The sequence below is a fragment of the Neoarius graeffei genome, chromosome 10 (assembly GCF_027579695.1).
Source record: "Neoarius graeffei isolate fNeoGra1 chromosome 10, fNeoGra1.pri, whole genome shotgun sequence".
Lineage (NCBI taxonomy): Eukaryota > Metazoa > Chordata > Actinopteri > Siluriformes > Ariidae > Neoarius > Neoarius graeffei.
Genome location: NC_083578.1, coordinates 72,823,632 through 72,839,448, shown reverse-complemented (window position 1 = coordinate 72,839,448; position 15,817 = coordinate 72,823,632). Strand labels below are relative to the sequence as shown.

Below are 15,817 nucleotides of genomic sequence, written 5' to 3'. Positions count from 1 at the left end.
CAGTGTATACTTGAACCATTCCATTATATTTAGTGCTTAAGTACTGTTGCACCATAGCATTCATCCCACCATATTCGTTAAAGATCAGACTTTGGTAGATCCCTGTTCTTTAAATAAAACAGGGTGCCCAGTCACACCTGATTGTCATCCCATGGATTGAAAACACCTGACTCTAATTTCACCTTCAAATTAACTGCTAATCCTAGAGGTTCACATACTTTTGCTACTCACAGATATGTAATATTGGATCATTTTCCTCAATAAATAAATGACTACAATATTTTTGTCTCATTTGTTTAACTGGGTTCTCTTTATCTACTTTAGGCCTTGTGTGAAAATCTTATGATGTTATTTATGCAGAAATATAGAAAATTCTAAAGGGTTCACAAACTTTCAAGCACCACTGTAGCTTGTGATTTTAAACAACACATACTTTGTTGTTGTTGCCTTTACATACATATTTAAGACATTATATGAAGTAACCAAACCACTTTTAATCAGTGACTGAACTATTAAGATAGTTATTGATATTAGAGGGTGAAAAAACTAAAAGTAGACTTCTGTCCTTAGACTAACACCACTACCTGATTTACTGATGAAAACTACGTCTGCAGTTTGTACATATTTAGTTTATATCATTTAGTGATTGGAACATACCACTGTCAACACAATATACAATATGAGAAATAAGTAGAATATCTGCATCTGAGCATCCTAACACCAGCTTAATGTAGTGTGTTGCCACACCAGTAAAAGGAATACCAACAGGTTATAGTTTAAAAAGGAAGTATCTTGTGAGACAGTCAAATACTGGAATGTCTTTTAATGTTATTAAGAAGCATATCCTGCTTGTGTCTTAACCCAGATTGATCTTTTTAGCATAAAATAAATCCAGTTATCAAGTTGTCTTGGAGACTCTGTGATGATCCTCTATAAGAGTCAGCTTGACCCCAAGATGATCTCAGAAGTCTGTATTTATCTTTTCTCACACACACACACACACACACACACACACTGGAATGCACATGCAGATAATACAAATCACACTATTCATATAACCAATTAGTTTACATTTCTTTGTTTGCTATATCCAATCACATGACTACACTCTTAACCTCTGTATGCACTGCCCAGACCACACACATGCACTTATTCTTTGCTTGATGACATGTCAATTTCTTCTATCACATTTAACTCTGCCTAATATCTTTATATCCTGGAAGTTGTCTCGACCTTCAATAATACATCAGTCCTTCAGAAAAGAAAGAGAATTAAACAGTAATTCTAAGTCACTTTTTCAAACCCACATTTAGGCTAAATTTCACACAATTTGTCTCCAAAAGCAGCATTAATATACTACAGCAAAACTATAGGAACAAAAATCCATCTCAACCAAGTACAGCAATGGAGATGGTGAGCTTTTATTATGTTTTCTTCATGATAAATGGAACAAAATTGCTCGAGAAACACTGTTAGGACTTTTGACCTTTGGAAAGACTCATAATCTACTCAGATATGTGCAGACTGTAAGTTGCTATAGATACAATTGTCCACCCAATGAGTTGAAGTAACTGGATATCAATAGGCTGAATGAGAACTCAACTTAAACTTCATGTGGCTGGGGGAGAAATAAGGCAGCTCATAGATTTGCACAGTTTAGTGTTATTCTGCATTCAAAACAAAATTGTAACTTGTAATTAATGGCTTTTTCCTTTTTAAGACATGCTTTGGTTTTGCAGTGGATGTAGTGACCATCCACAATTCAACAATCTTCAAGCCACAAAAATACATTATATGGGGATTAAATTAAAAAATATGATTTACAAAAAATGTGTGCTTATTATAAGATTTTCATGTTGTAGAACATTATGGTCGCACATCCTCAATTGAACTATTAAATTTAAAGAATATGTATATATTTTTAAATCCAATTCTGTCACAGCATTAAGGATCCAACTGATTTGTGAGCGTCACTCTAATGTACCAAAGTTCTCCAATAGTACTTTATTTGCTTTTGGACTCCAGATCCAATGCCATCATGGACATCCACTAAAGTTGACTCGCTCTTCTTCTGGTTTTTCTGTCATCTGCTACCTCAGCCGCTTAGGAACCTCGACCTTAGAGAGATAGACAGCAAACAGTGTGTGTGTGTGGGGTGGGGGTGGGGGGTGGAGAAGGGAAGGAGGAATGGAAGGAAAACACAATGTTTATGCAAAGTAGTCAAGATGTAAACTATCCTCAGTGCCAGGAAAACACACTGCCAGATATTTCTTAAGGGGGGGGCTTATTTTTTTATTAATAATTTAAATTAATTGCTGTTCAATAACTGTCAAAATTATAAAGCTGAAAAAAGGCAGCTACAAGAGAATCTTTAATCTCAAAACATTTTTACATAGGAACATTGCTTTTTTATTTGAACACAGCCATAGTGCTTAAAAAGGGCTTCCTGAGTGACATGTAGTGAGCCCTTTGTTTTCATCCCATAAGGTCAGGGACGAATTACCAACTGGACCTACCGGGCACCTACAAACACAACAAACACAGATTTAAGGTGAATGATCAGGCCATTACTGTCACTCACTGAATCTCACTCACTCACTGAAGTCACTGAATCTGAAATAAATATGGAAATGTTATTGATATTTGGATTTGTACTTGTAACCAATTAACGGTCAGTTAGATTCTCACTGTTTTTTTGAGCTGAAAATAGAAAGAACAGCCAGTGAACATTCATTTGAATGAAAAAAAAAATGAATTGGAGCTTGTTAAAGAGCTGGACTTTGACAATTTTAGTGGATGATTTTTCTTCATGAAAAGTAAGAAAGAAGCCATCTGAGGTAAGACTGTATTTTCCATAGCACAGAGACTACTCAAATCCTCATAATGGATGTATAATGGAGTAATGTACACCCATCAGCCATAAAATTAAAAACACTGACAGGTAAATTGAATTACAGTTGTGGTCAGAAGTTTACATACAGTGACATGAATGTTATCTTGGATATGAATGTCATGGCAATATTTAGGCTTTCAGTAATTTATTTGAACTGTTCTTTTTATGTGGTAGAATGTACAGCATACATCTTTAATTTAAAAAAACATTAGAATTTGGTGTGCAAGTTTTAATTTTTTTGGGTTTTCTGAAATCAACACAGGGTCAAAATTATACATACAGGGTCAAAAAGTTACATACGCTCACTTAGATTATTAATTCAGAGGTGCTGAAACTTACAAAATGTCTCTTATCTTGTCAAGGCCCGAGGTCTCTTAAATTCCTGTTAGTGATCATGATTGACTACAGTTGGTAGGTTCTCTGTGCCTTCATAAAAAGGGTTTATTTACAGCACTCATTGGATTGACCAACACACAGTAAAATGGGGAAAGTCCAAGGAGCTCAGTGCAAATCTGAGAAAGAGGATCACAAATATACACAACTCCAGAATGTCTCTTGGAGCCATTTCTAAACAACTGCAAATTCCAAGATCAGCTCAAACAATTGTATCCAAGTTATTGTGAGGTGTAGTCACTTTGCCAAGCCACTTTGCTTCAAGAAAACCCAAACTGTCACCCTCAGCTGAAAGGAAATTGGTTCGGATGGTCAGGAACAACCTGGGAACCACCATAGCACAGCCCTGCCATGAACTGGAAGCTGATGGATCACTGTCTACAGTTCATAACACCATGGACTAAGAGGCTGCTATCCAAGAAATAACCCCCTGCTCCAAAACTGACACCTTCAAGCTTAACTAAGTTTGAAGCTGACAAAGAAAAAGCCTTCTGGAGGATAGCTGTATGGTCAGATAAGACAAAGATTGAGTTGTTTGGCCACAATGACCACCATGCACAGAGGGACACTGTACCAGCTGGCGGTGGTGGTGGTAGGATCATCATGCTCTGGGGCTGTTTTGCTGCCAGTGGAACTGGTTCATTGTACAAAGTGGATGGAATAATGAAGAAGGAAGACTACCTCAGAATTCTTCAGCATAAACCATCAGAAACTTGAACACGACTTGGGAGTTACAACAGGACAATGAACCCAAACATGCATCAGAGCTGGTTGTGGAGGATAAAGCAGGCTAACATTAAGCTTAAAACAAGTCCTGACTTCAACCCTATTGAAAATACATGGACCGTGTTTATAAGTTGAGTCCATGCCAAGAAAAAAAATTTAATTGAACTCTACCAATTCTACCATTGTCATGAAATATCCAACCAGAATTCTGCCAGAAGCTTGTTCATGGTAAACAAAAATGTTTGGTCAAGGTGAATCTTGCGAAGAGACATTTTACCCAAATATTAGGTGTGCTGTATGTATATTTTTAGCCCTGTGTGTATAATTTTGACCCTGTGTTGATTTCAGAAAACCCAAAGAAAATTAAAACTTGTGCATCAAATTCTAGTGTTTTTTTTATTAAAGATGCATGCTGTACATTCTGCCACAGAAAAAGAACAGTTCAAAGAAATTACTGAAAGCCCAAATATTGCCATGACATTCATATCCAAGATGATATTCATGTCACTGTACGTAAACTTCTGGCCACAACTGTACATTGATTATGTTGTTACAGTGGCACCTGTCAAGGGGTGGGATATATTAAGCAGCAAGATAACAGTCAGTTCTTGAAGTTGATGTGTTGGAAGCACGAAAAATGGAAGGATCTGAGCTACTTTGACAAGGGCCAAATCATGACAGCTAGATGACTGGGTCTGAGCATCTCCAAAATGGCACATCTTGTGAGGTGTTCCAGATATGCAGTGGCTAGTACCTACCAAAAGAGGTATCCAAAAAGTTAATGCTGGCTAAAACTGAAAGGTGTCAGCATTAACTTTTTCAGCAGTTTGTGCTACAGTAGCTCTTCTGTGGGATTGGACCATATGGGCTAGCCTTTGTGCCCCATGTGAATCATTGAGTCTTCAACACCCATAACCCTGTTGCTGGTTCACCGGTTGTCCTTCCTTGGACCACTTTTGATAGGTACTAATGACTGCATACTGGGAACACCCCACAAGATGTGCCATTTTGGAGATGCTCAGACCCAGTCATCTAGCCATCACAATTTGGCCCTTGTCAAAGTAGCTCAGATCCTTGCCCATTTTTCCTGTTTCCAACACATTAACCTCAAGAACTAACTTTTCTCTTGCTGCCTAATATATCCCACCCCTTGACAGGTGCCATTGTAACAACATAATCAATGTAATTCACTTCACCTGTCGGTGTTTTTAATTTTATGGCGGATTGGTGTATGTGCTTTTCTGCATGTGCTCCATTGTGGGATGGGGCAGTTAGGGCTCATTTATTGGTTCATGCATAACAGAGTGAGTGGGTCCCTGTAAAGTTTCCTGCCCAAAGAACCAGGATTTACTAATCCATCCCTGCATGTGGTGCACTGCATAAGAAATTATGTAACCATTAGCTTGGACTTACCATATAAGGCATATATATTATATCTTACACAATATGTGCTGTATATAATATGTGTATATCATACAACTCAAAAAGACATTATCACATGCACAGTATGATGCAGTACACAAAGAGGCATTTGACAGTGACATTTGGCATCTTATGTAGTCAAGTTAGGACTGATTTCTGGCTACATACTTTTTTGAGCGTGTTCATGTTGCAGTTCCTGATAGAGTCCAGCAACTGATCTCTGGAACTCTTTTGTGTCCCACGTCCTGAGACATTGCTGCTGTCTTGTTTGCGCTGCGAGGCTGAGGTCAATGACCTCCGAAGTGCCTGAATATCCAGCACTGGGGGAGGAGGAGGAGGAGGTGCTGGCGGTCCTAGGCTTGACTCTGTTGTGAGCCCACCTTTTTTATTCATTGTTTTGGAGGATGAGGGAACAGCCATGGACTTGGGGGATGGAGTGGCTTTGGGGGGTGAAGAGGGATTATTAAATTTGGAAACTTTTGCTAGTATGGATTCCTTTTTCTCAACAGGCTTGGACTGCGGAGTTTGCTTAATTTTTGGCATGTCAGATATAAGCTCCTTTTTCTCTTCACTAGGGGGCGCTGAACTTGCCTGAGCTTCCTGCTTGGCAAGACGTTGTGCTTCCAGTCGTTTCTGCCGCTGACGGTCCATATTACGACTAAGGATATTGGTCATGGTCATCCTTGGCCCAGCAAGCTCAAAGTGATAACCCAGCTTGAGTAACGAGGTATTATCTCGTAGTACCTTAGTCATTTCCATCTCAGTCTTCCCTCCACAGATGTGTCTCTGGTTGTGGAAGCGAAGCTCTTTAAGGGTGGCATTGTGCTGTAAAGACTCAATGATAGCCAGAATGCCTTTGCCGGTGAGAAGGTTGGAATCCAGGTTGATTCCTGTTAATGTAGTGTTGTTCCGTAAAGTCCCAGCAATGGCAAAAGCTACATGATCATCAGCTCTTGTGTTGGCAAGAGCAAATGTTTTAATGTGAGTGTTACTGCGAAGTCCTTCAGCAAACTGGATCAGTGTATCTGTCTTGATAACATCAGAGTTGTTGATGTTAAGCTCAGTGAGTTCAGAATCATCACTACGCACTTGCTCCAAGAGGTCATCAAACATGCTGGAGCCAGTATCACTGTCCAGAAAATCATCCTCATCATCATCCTCTGTTTTGACAGACCGGTCATCCCCACTACTACAGGTCTCACTAACATTATTGTGACTTTTAGCATTCTTCACTACACCCTTTCCTTCATTTTTCGCTCTCTCTTGCTTTTTTTCTTCCTTTTTCTGTCTTTCTTGCTCCAGTTCTCTCTCATCCACTTTCTCCAACCGTTTCAGTCTGTCCTTTCTTTTATCTGTTCCAGTTAGATCTCTTTCAGGGTAGGGTCTACTTTTCTCACTGCACTTTTCCTCTTCCTTTTCCTTCTTTTTCTCTATCACAGGATCCTCCAGGTCTCTCTTTCTGCTTCTCCTTTCTGACACTCTGCCATGTTCTGTTTGGCTCTTCTGCTCCTCTAGTTTGGAAACTAGTCCTTTGGTTCGATTCTCTCTTTTTTTTTCTCCCTCCTTTTCATTTTCTTCTTTCTTCCTGTTTTCTACCTCTTTATTGCCCTGCAACTTCGATATCAACCCTTTTGTCCTCAAGTTTTCTACATTCTTACTGTTGTCCTTCCTCTCCTTCTCTTTATTATCATCCTTTTTCTGTAGTTTGGAGATGAGCTCTGATGTCTTGCTGCTACCCCGCTCTTTCTGAGATGCCTCCCTTAGTTTATCCTTTTTATTGTCTACCTCTCTTTCTAACTTCTTTTCTGCGAATGTTTCTTTCCCTTTCTCTGTTTCTCTGCATTCTTTTTTGATGTCAGAATTCTCTTTGACCTCATCTCCTATTTTCATTTCTCCATTCTTGCCATTATTATACACAGTTTTTTCCTCTGTGACAAGAGCTTGTTCATTTTTGGCCTCATCCTGGTCAGTTGCTTCACGGCTTTGAGACCTAGAAAAGCTCCGCTGTTCTTTGCTTCTTGTTCTCCTTAGCCGGTCCCGTCTATGGCCTTCACCTTTGGTCTCCCCCTGAGGAATGCATACAGCAAAGTAAAAATTATCAGTTAAAAATGAATAAGGTAAGACTAATAAGAGTAGTCAGCCAAACAGCTAAAATGTCATTGGTTCTTTAAAGGAACAGTCCACCGTATTTCCATAATGAAATATGCTCTTATCTGAATTGAGACAAGCTGCTCCGTACCTATCCGAGCTTTGCGCGACCTCCCAGTCAGTCAGACGCAATCCGACGCGCTGTCACTCCTGTTAGCAATGTAGCTAGGCTCAGTATGGCCAACGGTATTTTTTGGGGCTGTAGTTAGATGTGACCAAACTCTTCCGCGTTTTTCCTGTTTACATAGGTTTATATGACCAGTGATATGAAACAAATTCAGTTAAAAAAATTGAAACGTAGTGATTTTCTATGCTATGGAAAGTCCGCACTATAATGACAGGCGTACTAACACCTTCTGCGTGCTTCGGCAGCGCATTGATATGGAGCTCAGATATCAATGCGCTGCCGAAGCGCGCAGAAGGTGTTAGTACGCCTGTCATTATAGTGCGGACTTTCCATAGCATAGAAAATCACTACGTTTCAATTTGTGTAACTGAACTTGTTTCATATCACTGGTCATATAAACCTATGTAAACAGGAAAAACGCGGAAGAGTTTGGTCACATCTAACTACAGCCCCAAAAAATACCGTTGGCCATACTGAGCCTAGCTACATTGCTAACAGGAGTGACAGCGCGTCGGACTGCGTCTGACTAACTGGGAGGTCGTGCAAAGCTCGGATAGGTACGGAGCAGCTCGTCTCAATTCAGGTAAGAGCATATTTCATTATGGAAATACGGTGGACTGTTCCTTTAAAATAAATATTTGGTCAATTTGGATCTTTAATGCCTCAATAAACATGATTTGAAATGTAAAAAAAAAAACTTGTGATGATAAAAATGTTACTTAATAAACATTTACCAAGGGTAGGTCAGAGCAGAAAAACACATCAAAATGTAAAACACAATGAACCTTGAGGCGGATGGGCTCCAACAGCCAAAGAGTACACTGGATTGCAGTCCTGTCAGCAAAGAACAGGAGTTTGAGGTTAGAGTGGGCACAAGTTCACCAAAACTAGACAGATGAATATTAGTGATGACCAGGTGATGTTTTTTTGATATGCAACTGCCTCAAATTCCTCTTCTTGGCTGACAGGTGTAAAATCCAATGTTGTCTTCTGCTGTTGTAGCCCATCTCCCTTAAGGTTCAATACACTGTGCATTCTGAGATCCTTTTCTGCTCACTACAGTTGAAAAGAGTCATTATTTATGTTACTATAGCCTTCCTGGCAGCTCAAACCAGTCTGGCCATTCTCCTCTGACTTCTCTCATCAACAAGCCATTTTCACTCGTAGAACTGCTAGTTACTGTATGTTTTTTGTTACTGTTTTTCACACAAACTCTAGAACTGTTTGGACGAAAATCCCAGGAGATTAGCAGTTTCTGAAATGCACAAACCTGCCTTAAATTACTATACCACAAAGCTACTGTGATTGCATTTTTCCCTATTCTGGTGTTTGATGTAAATATTAACAGAAGGTCTTGACCTTCAGGCATGGAGAAGGCATGATTTTATTAACTGTGCTGCTGCCACAACTGGTAGAATGGATAACTGCATGAATGGCCAAGTGTACATGTGCTTAATAAAAATTATTGAGTGTATATCTTTAAATGGGCGGCATGATGGTCTAGTGGTTAGCGCTGTTGCCTCACAGCAAGAAGGTCCGGGTTCGAGCCCCGTGGCTGACGAGGGCCTTTCTGTGCGGAGTTTGCATGCTCTCCCGTGTCCGCGTGGGTTTCCTCCGGGTGCTCTGGTTTCCCCCACAGTCCAAAGACATGCAGGTTAGGTTAACTGGTGACTCTAAATTGACCGTAGATGTGAATGTGAGTGTGAATGGTTGTCTGTGTCTATGTGTCAGCCCTGTGATGACCTGGCGACTTGTCCAGGGTGTACCCCGCCTTTCGCCCGTAGTCAGCTGGGATAGGCTCCAGCTTGCCTGCGACCCTGTAGAACAGGATAAAGCGGCTAGAGATAATGAGATGAGATGAAATACCTTTAAATATGATTTAATTATGGTTAAATAGAAGGTTAAAAACAAGACCTTCTGTTAATACTGCTAATATCCTAGGATTTTCATAAACAAAACAGAAAAGGAAGTAGGAATAATAACGTGAAACATTTCTGCAACCATGTTTTAGTCCAACCACTCTGCTAATTCCTGTTCTTTTTGCTATATAAAAATAGAACCACTCACCATGATGATGTATGAACCACTGTGCTGAAGTGCTAGTATACTAGCTAGATGATGTTTCTCCCAGCTCAAACTAGCCAGAAGAGAACAGCAGGAAGAAAAACAGCATTCTTTCTCTTGTCACTCGACACTGAGTTTACCCCAGAAACTACAGCTAATGCTAAAAAAATCTAAATGGACATTAGTGGACAACGGCTTTAATGTTTACATGTTGGATCTATTTTGGTTGTTTATCTTGGCAAATCCATGTCCTATGTGTTGTTATTATGTGTTCCACCTACTGTAGGCAAGTAACAATTTTTCTTTAAAATGTTCCTGTATGTTTTTACAAGTCAACATTATTTAAAAAGTTGTTTGGCATGTTACATTAAAGCTCGGTTGCACTTAAATGCATGGAGCTATTCTTAGTCTCCATTACAGAAATGAGCCTGCATGCTAGATTGGTGTGCCATTGTTTGAAGAAATCTTGGAACACTTAGACGTGCCCTTATAAGGCTGAAAACCAAGGAACAGCACTCACGCCTGGAATTCCACCTAGTAGAGTTCAGACATCTAAATACGAATCATTTCCACTTCCAAAAAGAGAGCATTCCGGCCACAAGTTCATTCCCAAAGCATGACAAAACTTCTGCATACTTACAAAATAAGAATTTAACCTGCAAACGTTCCCTTAGATGAACAAATTTAAGAAAACAACAGATACAACAGTATTGGGAATTCTGGCCAAAGAAATGTGAAGCTGCATCTGTATGGTGGTGATATGAACATTACACATCTGGCACAAAACAAGGCATGACTGTACTTTTATACCAAAAAAAAAAGTATACTCCATCATGCAAGTCTCTGCTCTGATATAAAGGAATGGTGAATACTGTATTTGCTTATTCATTAAAGATAAATTTGATATCAGTTTTATAAGTATGATGATCATAGAGACTCATTTGTTTATCATTTGCTATGTATAAACAATATAAATAGAGACAGAATCGCTTAGCAATGTTACAAAAACAGAAGAGCCCAGAATGAAAGAACGAAGTGTGTTTGTACGTGTTGAGCTTGGGTTTCCTTGCTTTGCTGGATGTATTTAAAGCAAACAACATGTCTCAATAGATTTTAAACAGAACCCTCGGCCCTTTTGCTGTGTATCACCTTACTAAGCTTTCTGCAGCACCTGTTAAGGCCTGTACTCAACACTTGCTCTCACCTCATACAGACAAGCGATCAGTGAATATTTAGAGCAGAGATGTGCTACTGATGCTTTGTGTTATGTAGCATCTATAAGTAGATTTTTGGGATGAACATCAATACCATATGGATATTTGTGACTAAAAAAATTGCAGATAACATGTAGTTCAGTTCTGTTTATTTAGTTTAGATCCATCATGGGTAATAAACAGCCCTGTGGTATCCCCAGTGTCAGTGTAAGGGTGGAGACACCAATGTGAGTGAAGCCTGTGTTTATGGTAGTGTACACACAACAGAGTTACCGAGAGGCATCTGGGTCATGGACAGCAACTGATGGCACTATTTAGGATTCTCCTTGAGGACTCTTTGCACTTTCCTTAAGGCAGTGTGTAAAAATAAGAATGCTTTGGGAATTTCATATTATTTCAATGGCAACAATATAATTATTCAGCTGGAAATGCTTGTTCCATGCTAGTGTTTGATAAAAGCCAAAAACTTTGCTTGGTATGATTCATAGAAACAAAAACATTCCATTATTTGGAGTTAACATTAACAAGATTTTAAACTGCTTCACCAGTACAACATTTTTCGCTTAACTGTACACACCAGGACAACAACAACAACAACAACAAAATTCAATAGTAAATGCTTTTTTAAAAGGTTGGTTTGTGTTAAGAGCATTGACTTTGGCACTGGCCCCTACTAATACAGCATAATCATTAATTATCTGGTCATGCTAGCTGTCCCGATGGTGACCATCTGTCCACTGTAAGCATGATGTTGACAGGAACGATCAGTGGTGCATGCCAGCCATATCTGACTGACCAATCTACACACAAACTACACTTCATCACTTGTGTCTCCTTAGCAGCTTTGTAAACTCTGTACAATCAATAAGCTCTACTTGTCATATTTTGCATAGATACAGGCCACAAACGATATGTGACATTTCCACCTGAACAGATGTAGATGCTGAAAGCCAGGCAGGTGATAACAGTACAGCTGAGTTGGCTGTTAGTTACATGCACACATGAAAAATGAACACATTGCAATCTAACATCTTATTAACCAGTAACACCATATTAACCAGTAACTACTATTAACTAAAGAAAAACTAATAAGGAGGTTATGTGGAAATAAGAGTGGGGAATGTAAGGCTGGACACATGGACAGATTAAGGGGTTAAAGGCTTAAAAAGTAAGATAGGTTTAGGTGTCAAAGAAGGGTTTCAATTTCCTGAAGGTTTTGATAAAAACCCATGGATAAGTGGCAATTTTTTTATTAATAAAACATCCAATTGCTTTGAATTATTATCCACATAGGCAGCAAGGTGGTGTAGTGGTTAGCACTGTCACCTCACAGCAAGAAGGTCCTGGGTTCGAGCCCAGTGGCCAGCGAGGGCCTTTCTGTGTGGAGTTTGCATGTTCTCCCCGTGTCCACGTGGGTTTCCTCCAGGTGCTCCGGTTTCCCCCACAGTCCAAAGACATGCAGGTTAGGTTAATTGGAGGCTCTAAATTGACTGTAGCTGTGAATGGTTGTTTGTCTCTGTGTCAGCCCTGTGATGACCTGGCGACTTGTCCAGGGTGTACCCTGCCTCTTGCCCATATTCAACTGGGATAGGCTCCAGCTTGCCTGCGATCCTGTAGAACAGGATAAGCAGCTACAGATAATGGATGGATATTACCCATGTAGTACAAGTGATGGCCCAGTACTGGCCCATCACTAACTTCCTCTGGCTTATATTTCACCATGTTATGTCAGTAAATGATTTGGACCACTTTGGGCCCACATTCCAAATACAGTTAAACTCTAGATCAGTGATAACCATTCAAGGCTACACAGCACAGGCATGGGCACGATGGGCGGCACGGTGGTGCAGTGGTTAGCACTGTCGCCTCACAGCAAGAAGGTTCCAGGTTCAAACCTCATAGTCGACGGGGGCCTTTCTGTGTGGAGTTTGCATGTGCTCCCCATGTCTGCGTTTCCCCCACGGTTCAAAGACATGCAGATTAGGTAAAAAATACTCAGCCACTGCACTCTAAAAAAATAATGGGGCCAGTACCGGTTCTTCAGGGTGATGCCATAGAAGAACCTTTTTCAGGGCTTCAAAGAACCGTTCATGCAACAGTTCTTTAAAGAACCATTTAAACCATTTGTTTGAGCAGTGAAGACAGATTTGTGTAAACATAGCCTATGTGCATTGACCAGCAAATGGTAAGAGAATGCCAGGCTCTGAAGAACCATTTCCAATGTGAAGAACCTTTCGCATAATGTAATGGTTCATCACAGAGTTTTGACTCTCCATGGAACCATCCAGAGATTTGAAGAACCACTGAAGCACCTTTATTTTTTTAGAGTGTGGGGTTACACAACCCAGTGCATACTTAGTGCCGGTCCCAAGCCTGGATAAATTAGGGAGGTTTGCGTCAGGAAGGGCATCTGGTGTAAAACCTATGCCAGATCAAATATGTGGATCACGATAATCCACTGTGGCGACCCCAAACGGGAGCAGCCGAAAGAAGAAGATAACCATTCAAGGCTACATATCTGGCATACCTGAATTTATTCATAAGGTCTTGTGTACACTTTACTCTTTGTATACATTACAGTACTGTGCAACAGTCTTAGGCATGCTATTTTTTTATACGAACTTATGGAGTTTTATTTTATGGCTTCTACATTATTGAGTCAGTACAAAAGCATTTTAGATTCCCAAACACTATTTTGCCAGAACAAAATTACAGAAAAATGTTTGTATACCAGTAAAGGAAGCAGCATATTATTTTAGAGACTGTTTCAGACAAAAAATAATAGTAATAATAAAGAAGGCCGCTGGGTTTTGCTGCAAAAATAAGAACAAAGTGTGACAAAGTGTCCAGAAGAACTGTGGCTGGTTCTGTAAGATGCTCAGTCAAACCTACAGCTCATTTCCTTATTATAAAACTGCACACATTGTATCTGAGACGACCATTTTGCACAGTACTGTATCTACATGGTGTCTAGTGTGCACTATGCATGTACACATCACCTCAAAGGACAACTCCCTCTCTATGAGTTTCTTGGTCTCTCGCTCGCAGTAAACCAGCATGGCTTCACGGTCGTAGCCCCGTGTCGGCTGTTTCTCGGTCTGGTTTCTCTGCCTGAGTCCCACCGGCACACTGGGATCTGGGTCGATGATCACCAGCTCCCTCTCCAACTCCTCCACCTCATCGGGAGAGAGGCTCGCCAGCAGGCTGTCTATATCCGAGTCCTCGCTCACTGTGCGCTCAGAGCGCGTGAGACGAACTTTCCTCCTCGACATGTCCAAAGTTTTTTAAAACGAGTCAGAGAACCCAAACCTCTGCTAAACCATAACCCTGTCTGAAGCGCACAGGACTGGAGACAGTGAGCTGACTGCGCGCGCATACAGCATCACGAGTGCGCGCAGCCGCGTTCCCGAATTCCAAAGCGCACAGATATTTTGATATGTTATTAAAGCTGCTCTAAGCAATTTTTAAAGCAACACTCTGGGCTAAAGTTTCTTTACATTCTTGTAACTGTTGCTACAACTGATGCTCTGAGCAAAACAATATAAAAGTAATCAGGGCCGTAGCCAGCATTTTAAAATCACCGAGGTCCGTGATGCGTGAGTAAAGCGCGCGCCGAAAAATTTCTGACGTATTTAAATGAGAATGGTGAATTACACGTCACACAAGAGATCTCATCTCATCTCATTATCCTGTTCGACAGGGTCGCAGGCAAGCTGGAGCCTATCCCAGCTGACTACGGGCGATAGGCGGGGTACACCCTGGACAAGTCGCCAGGTCATCACAGGGCTGACACATAGACACAGACAACCATTCACACTCACATTCACACCTACGGTCAATTTAGGCCAAGTTTACATTAGACCGTATCTGTCTCGTTTTCTTCGCGAATGCACTGTCCGTTTACATTAAAACGCCTGGAAACGCCGGGAAACTGGAATCCACCAGGGTACACGTATTCAATCCAGATCATGTCTGGTCCGGTGCTGTGTAAACATTGAGAATACGTGGATACGTGGATACGCTGTGCTGAGCTCTAGCTGGCGTCGTCATTGGACAATGTCACTGTGACATCCACCTTCCTGATTTGCTGGCGTTGGTCATGTGACGCAACTGCTGAAAAACGGCGCAGACTTCCACCTTGTATCACCTTTCATTAAAGAGTATAAAAGTATGAAAATACTGCAAATACTGATGCAAATACTGCCCATTGTGTAGTTATGATTGTCTTTAGGCTTGCCATCCTTCCACTTGCAAGTGGTAAGTGACGCGCATGCCCGATATGCGCTGAGATCACACACACAGCGGCTCAGTCCCAAATCACTGCTTGTGCGGTTCACTCGCGCACTCTGTGAGCTGCGCAGGGCCGGAGTGCGCACCCTCCAGAGGGCACTCGCTGTTCAGGGCAGAGTGATTTGGAGCGCAGGATGCCTGCGGAGCCGAGTGTATCCGTGTATTGGCGTTGCTGTGTGCACACGAATCGTGTATTGGCGTTGCTGTGTGCACGCTAATCGTTTCAAAAACATTAATCTGATGATCCGCTGATATGGTCTAATGTAAACCCCACCTTAGAATCACCAGTTAACCTAACCTGCATGTCTTTGGACTGTGGGGGAAACCGGAGCACCCGGAGGAAACCCACGCGGACACGGGGAGAACATGCAAACTCCGCACAGAAAGGCCCTCGTCAGCCACGGGGCTCGAACCCAGACCTTCTTGCTGTGAGGCGACAGCGCTAACCACTACACCACCTTGCCGCCCCTACACACACACAAGAGATCTCTTCCTGAAATTACTTTTAATGGTGTTTGAACTGAATATCCTCAGTTTTGA

The 15,817-nt window shown here is 41.1% G+C and overlaps 1 protein-coding gene across 1 annotated transcript; it reads right to left on the bottom strand.

The window, feature by feature from the left end:
- Positions 1-816: 816 nt before the first annotated feature.
- On the bottom strand, positions 817-14,323 carry lmod1a (leiomodin 1a (smooth muscle)). The gene is made up of 3 exons (XM_060930881.1): positions 13,987-14,323; positions 5,603-7,501; positions 817-2,117 (listed from the first exon to the last, which is right to left on the bottom strand). The coding sequence occupies exons 1-3, from the start codon at positions 14,257-14,259 to the stop codon at positions 2,091-2,093; spliced, it is 2,199 nt and encodes a 732-aa protein (XP_060786864.1). The 5' UTR covers positions 14,260-14,323; the 3' UTR covers positions 817-2,090.
- Between the last annotated feature and the right edge of the window lie 1,494 nt (positions 14,324-15,817).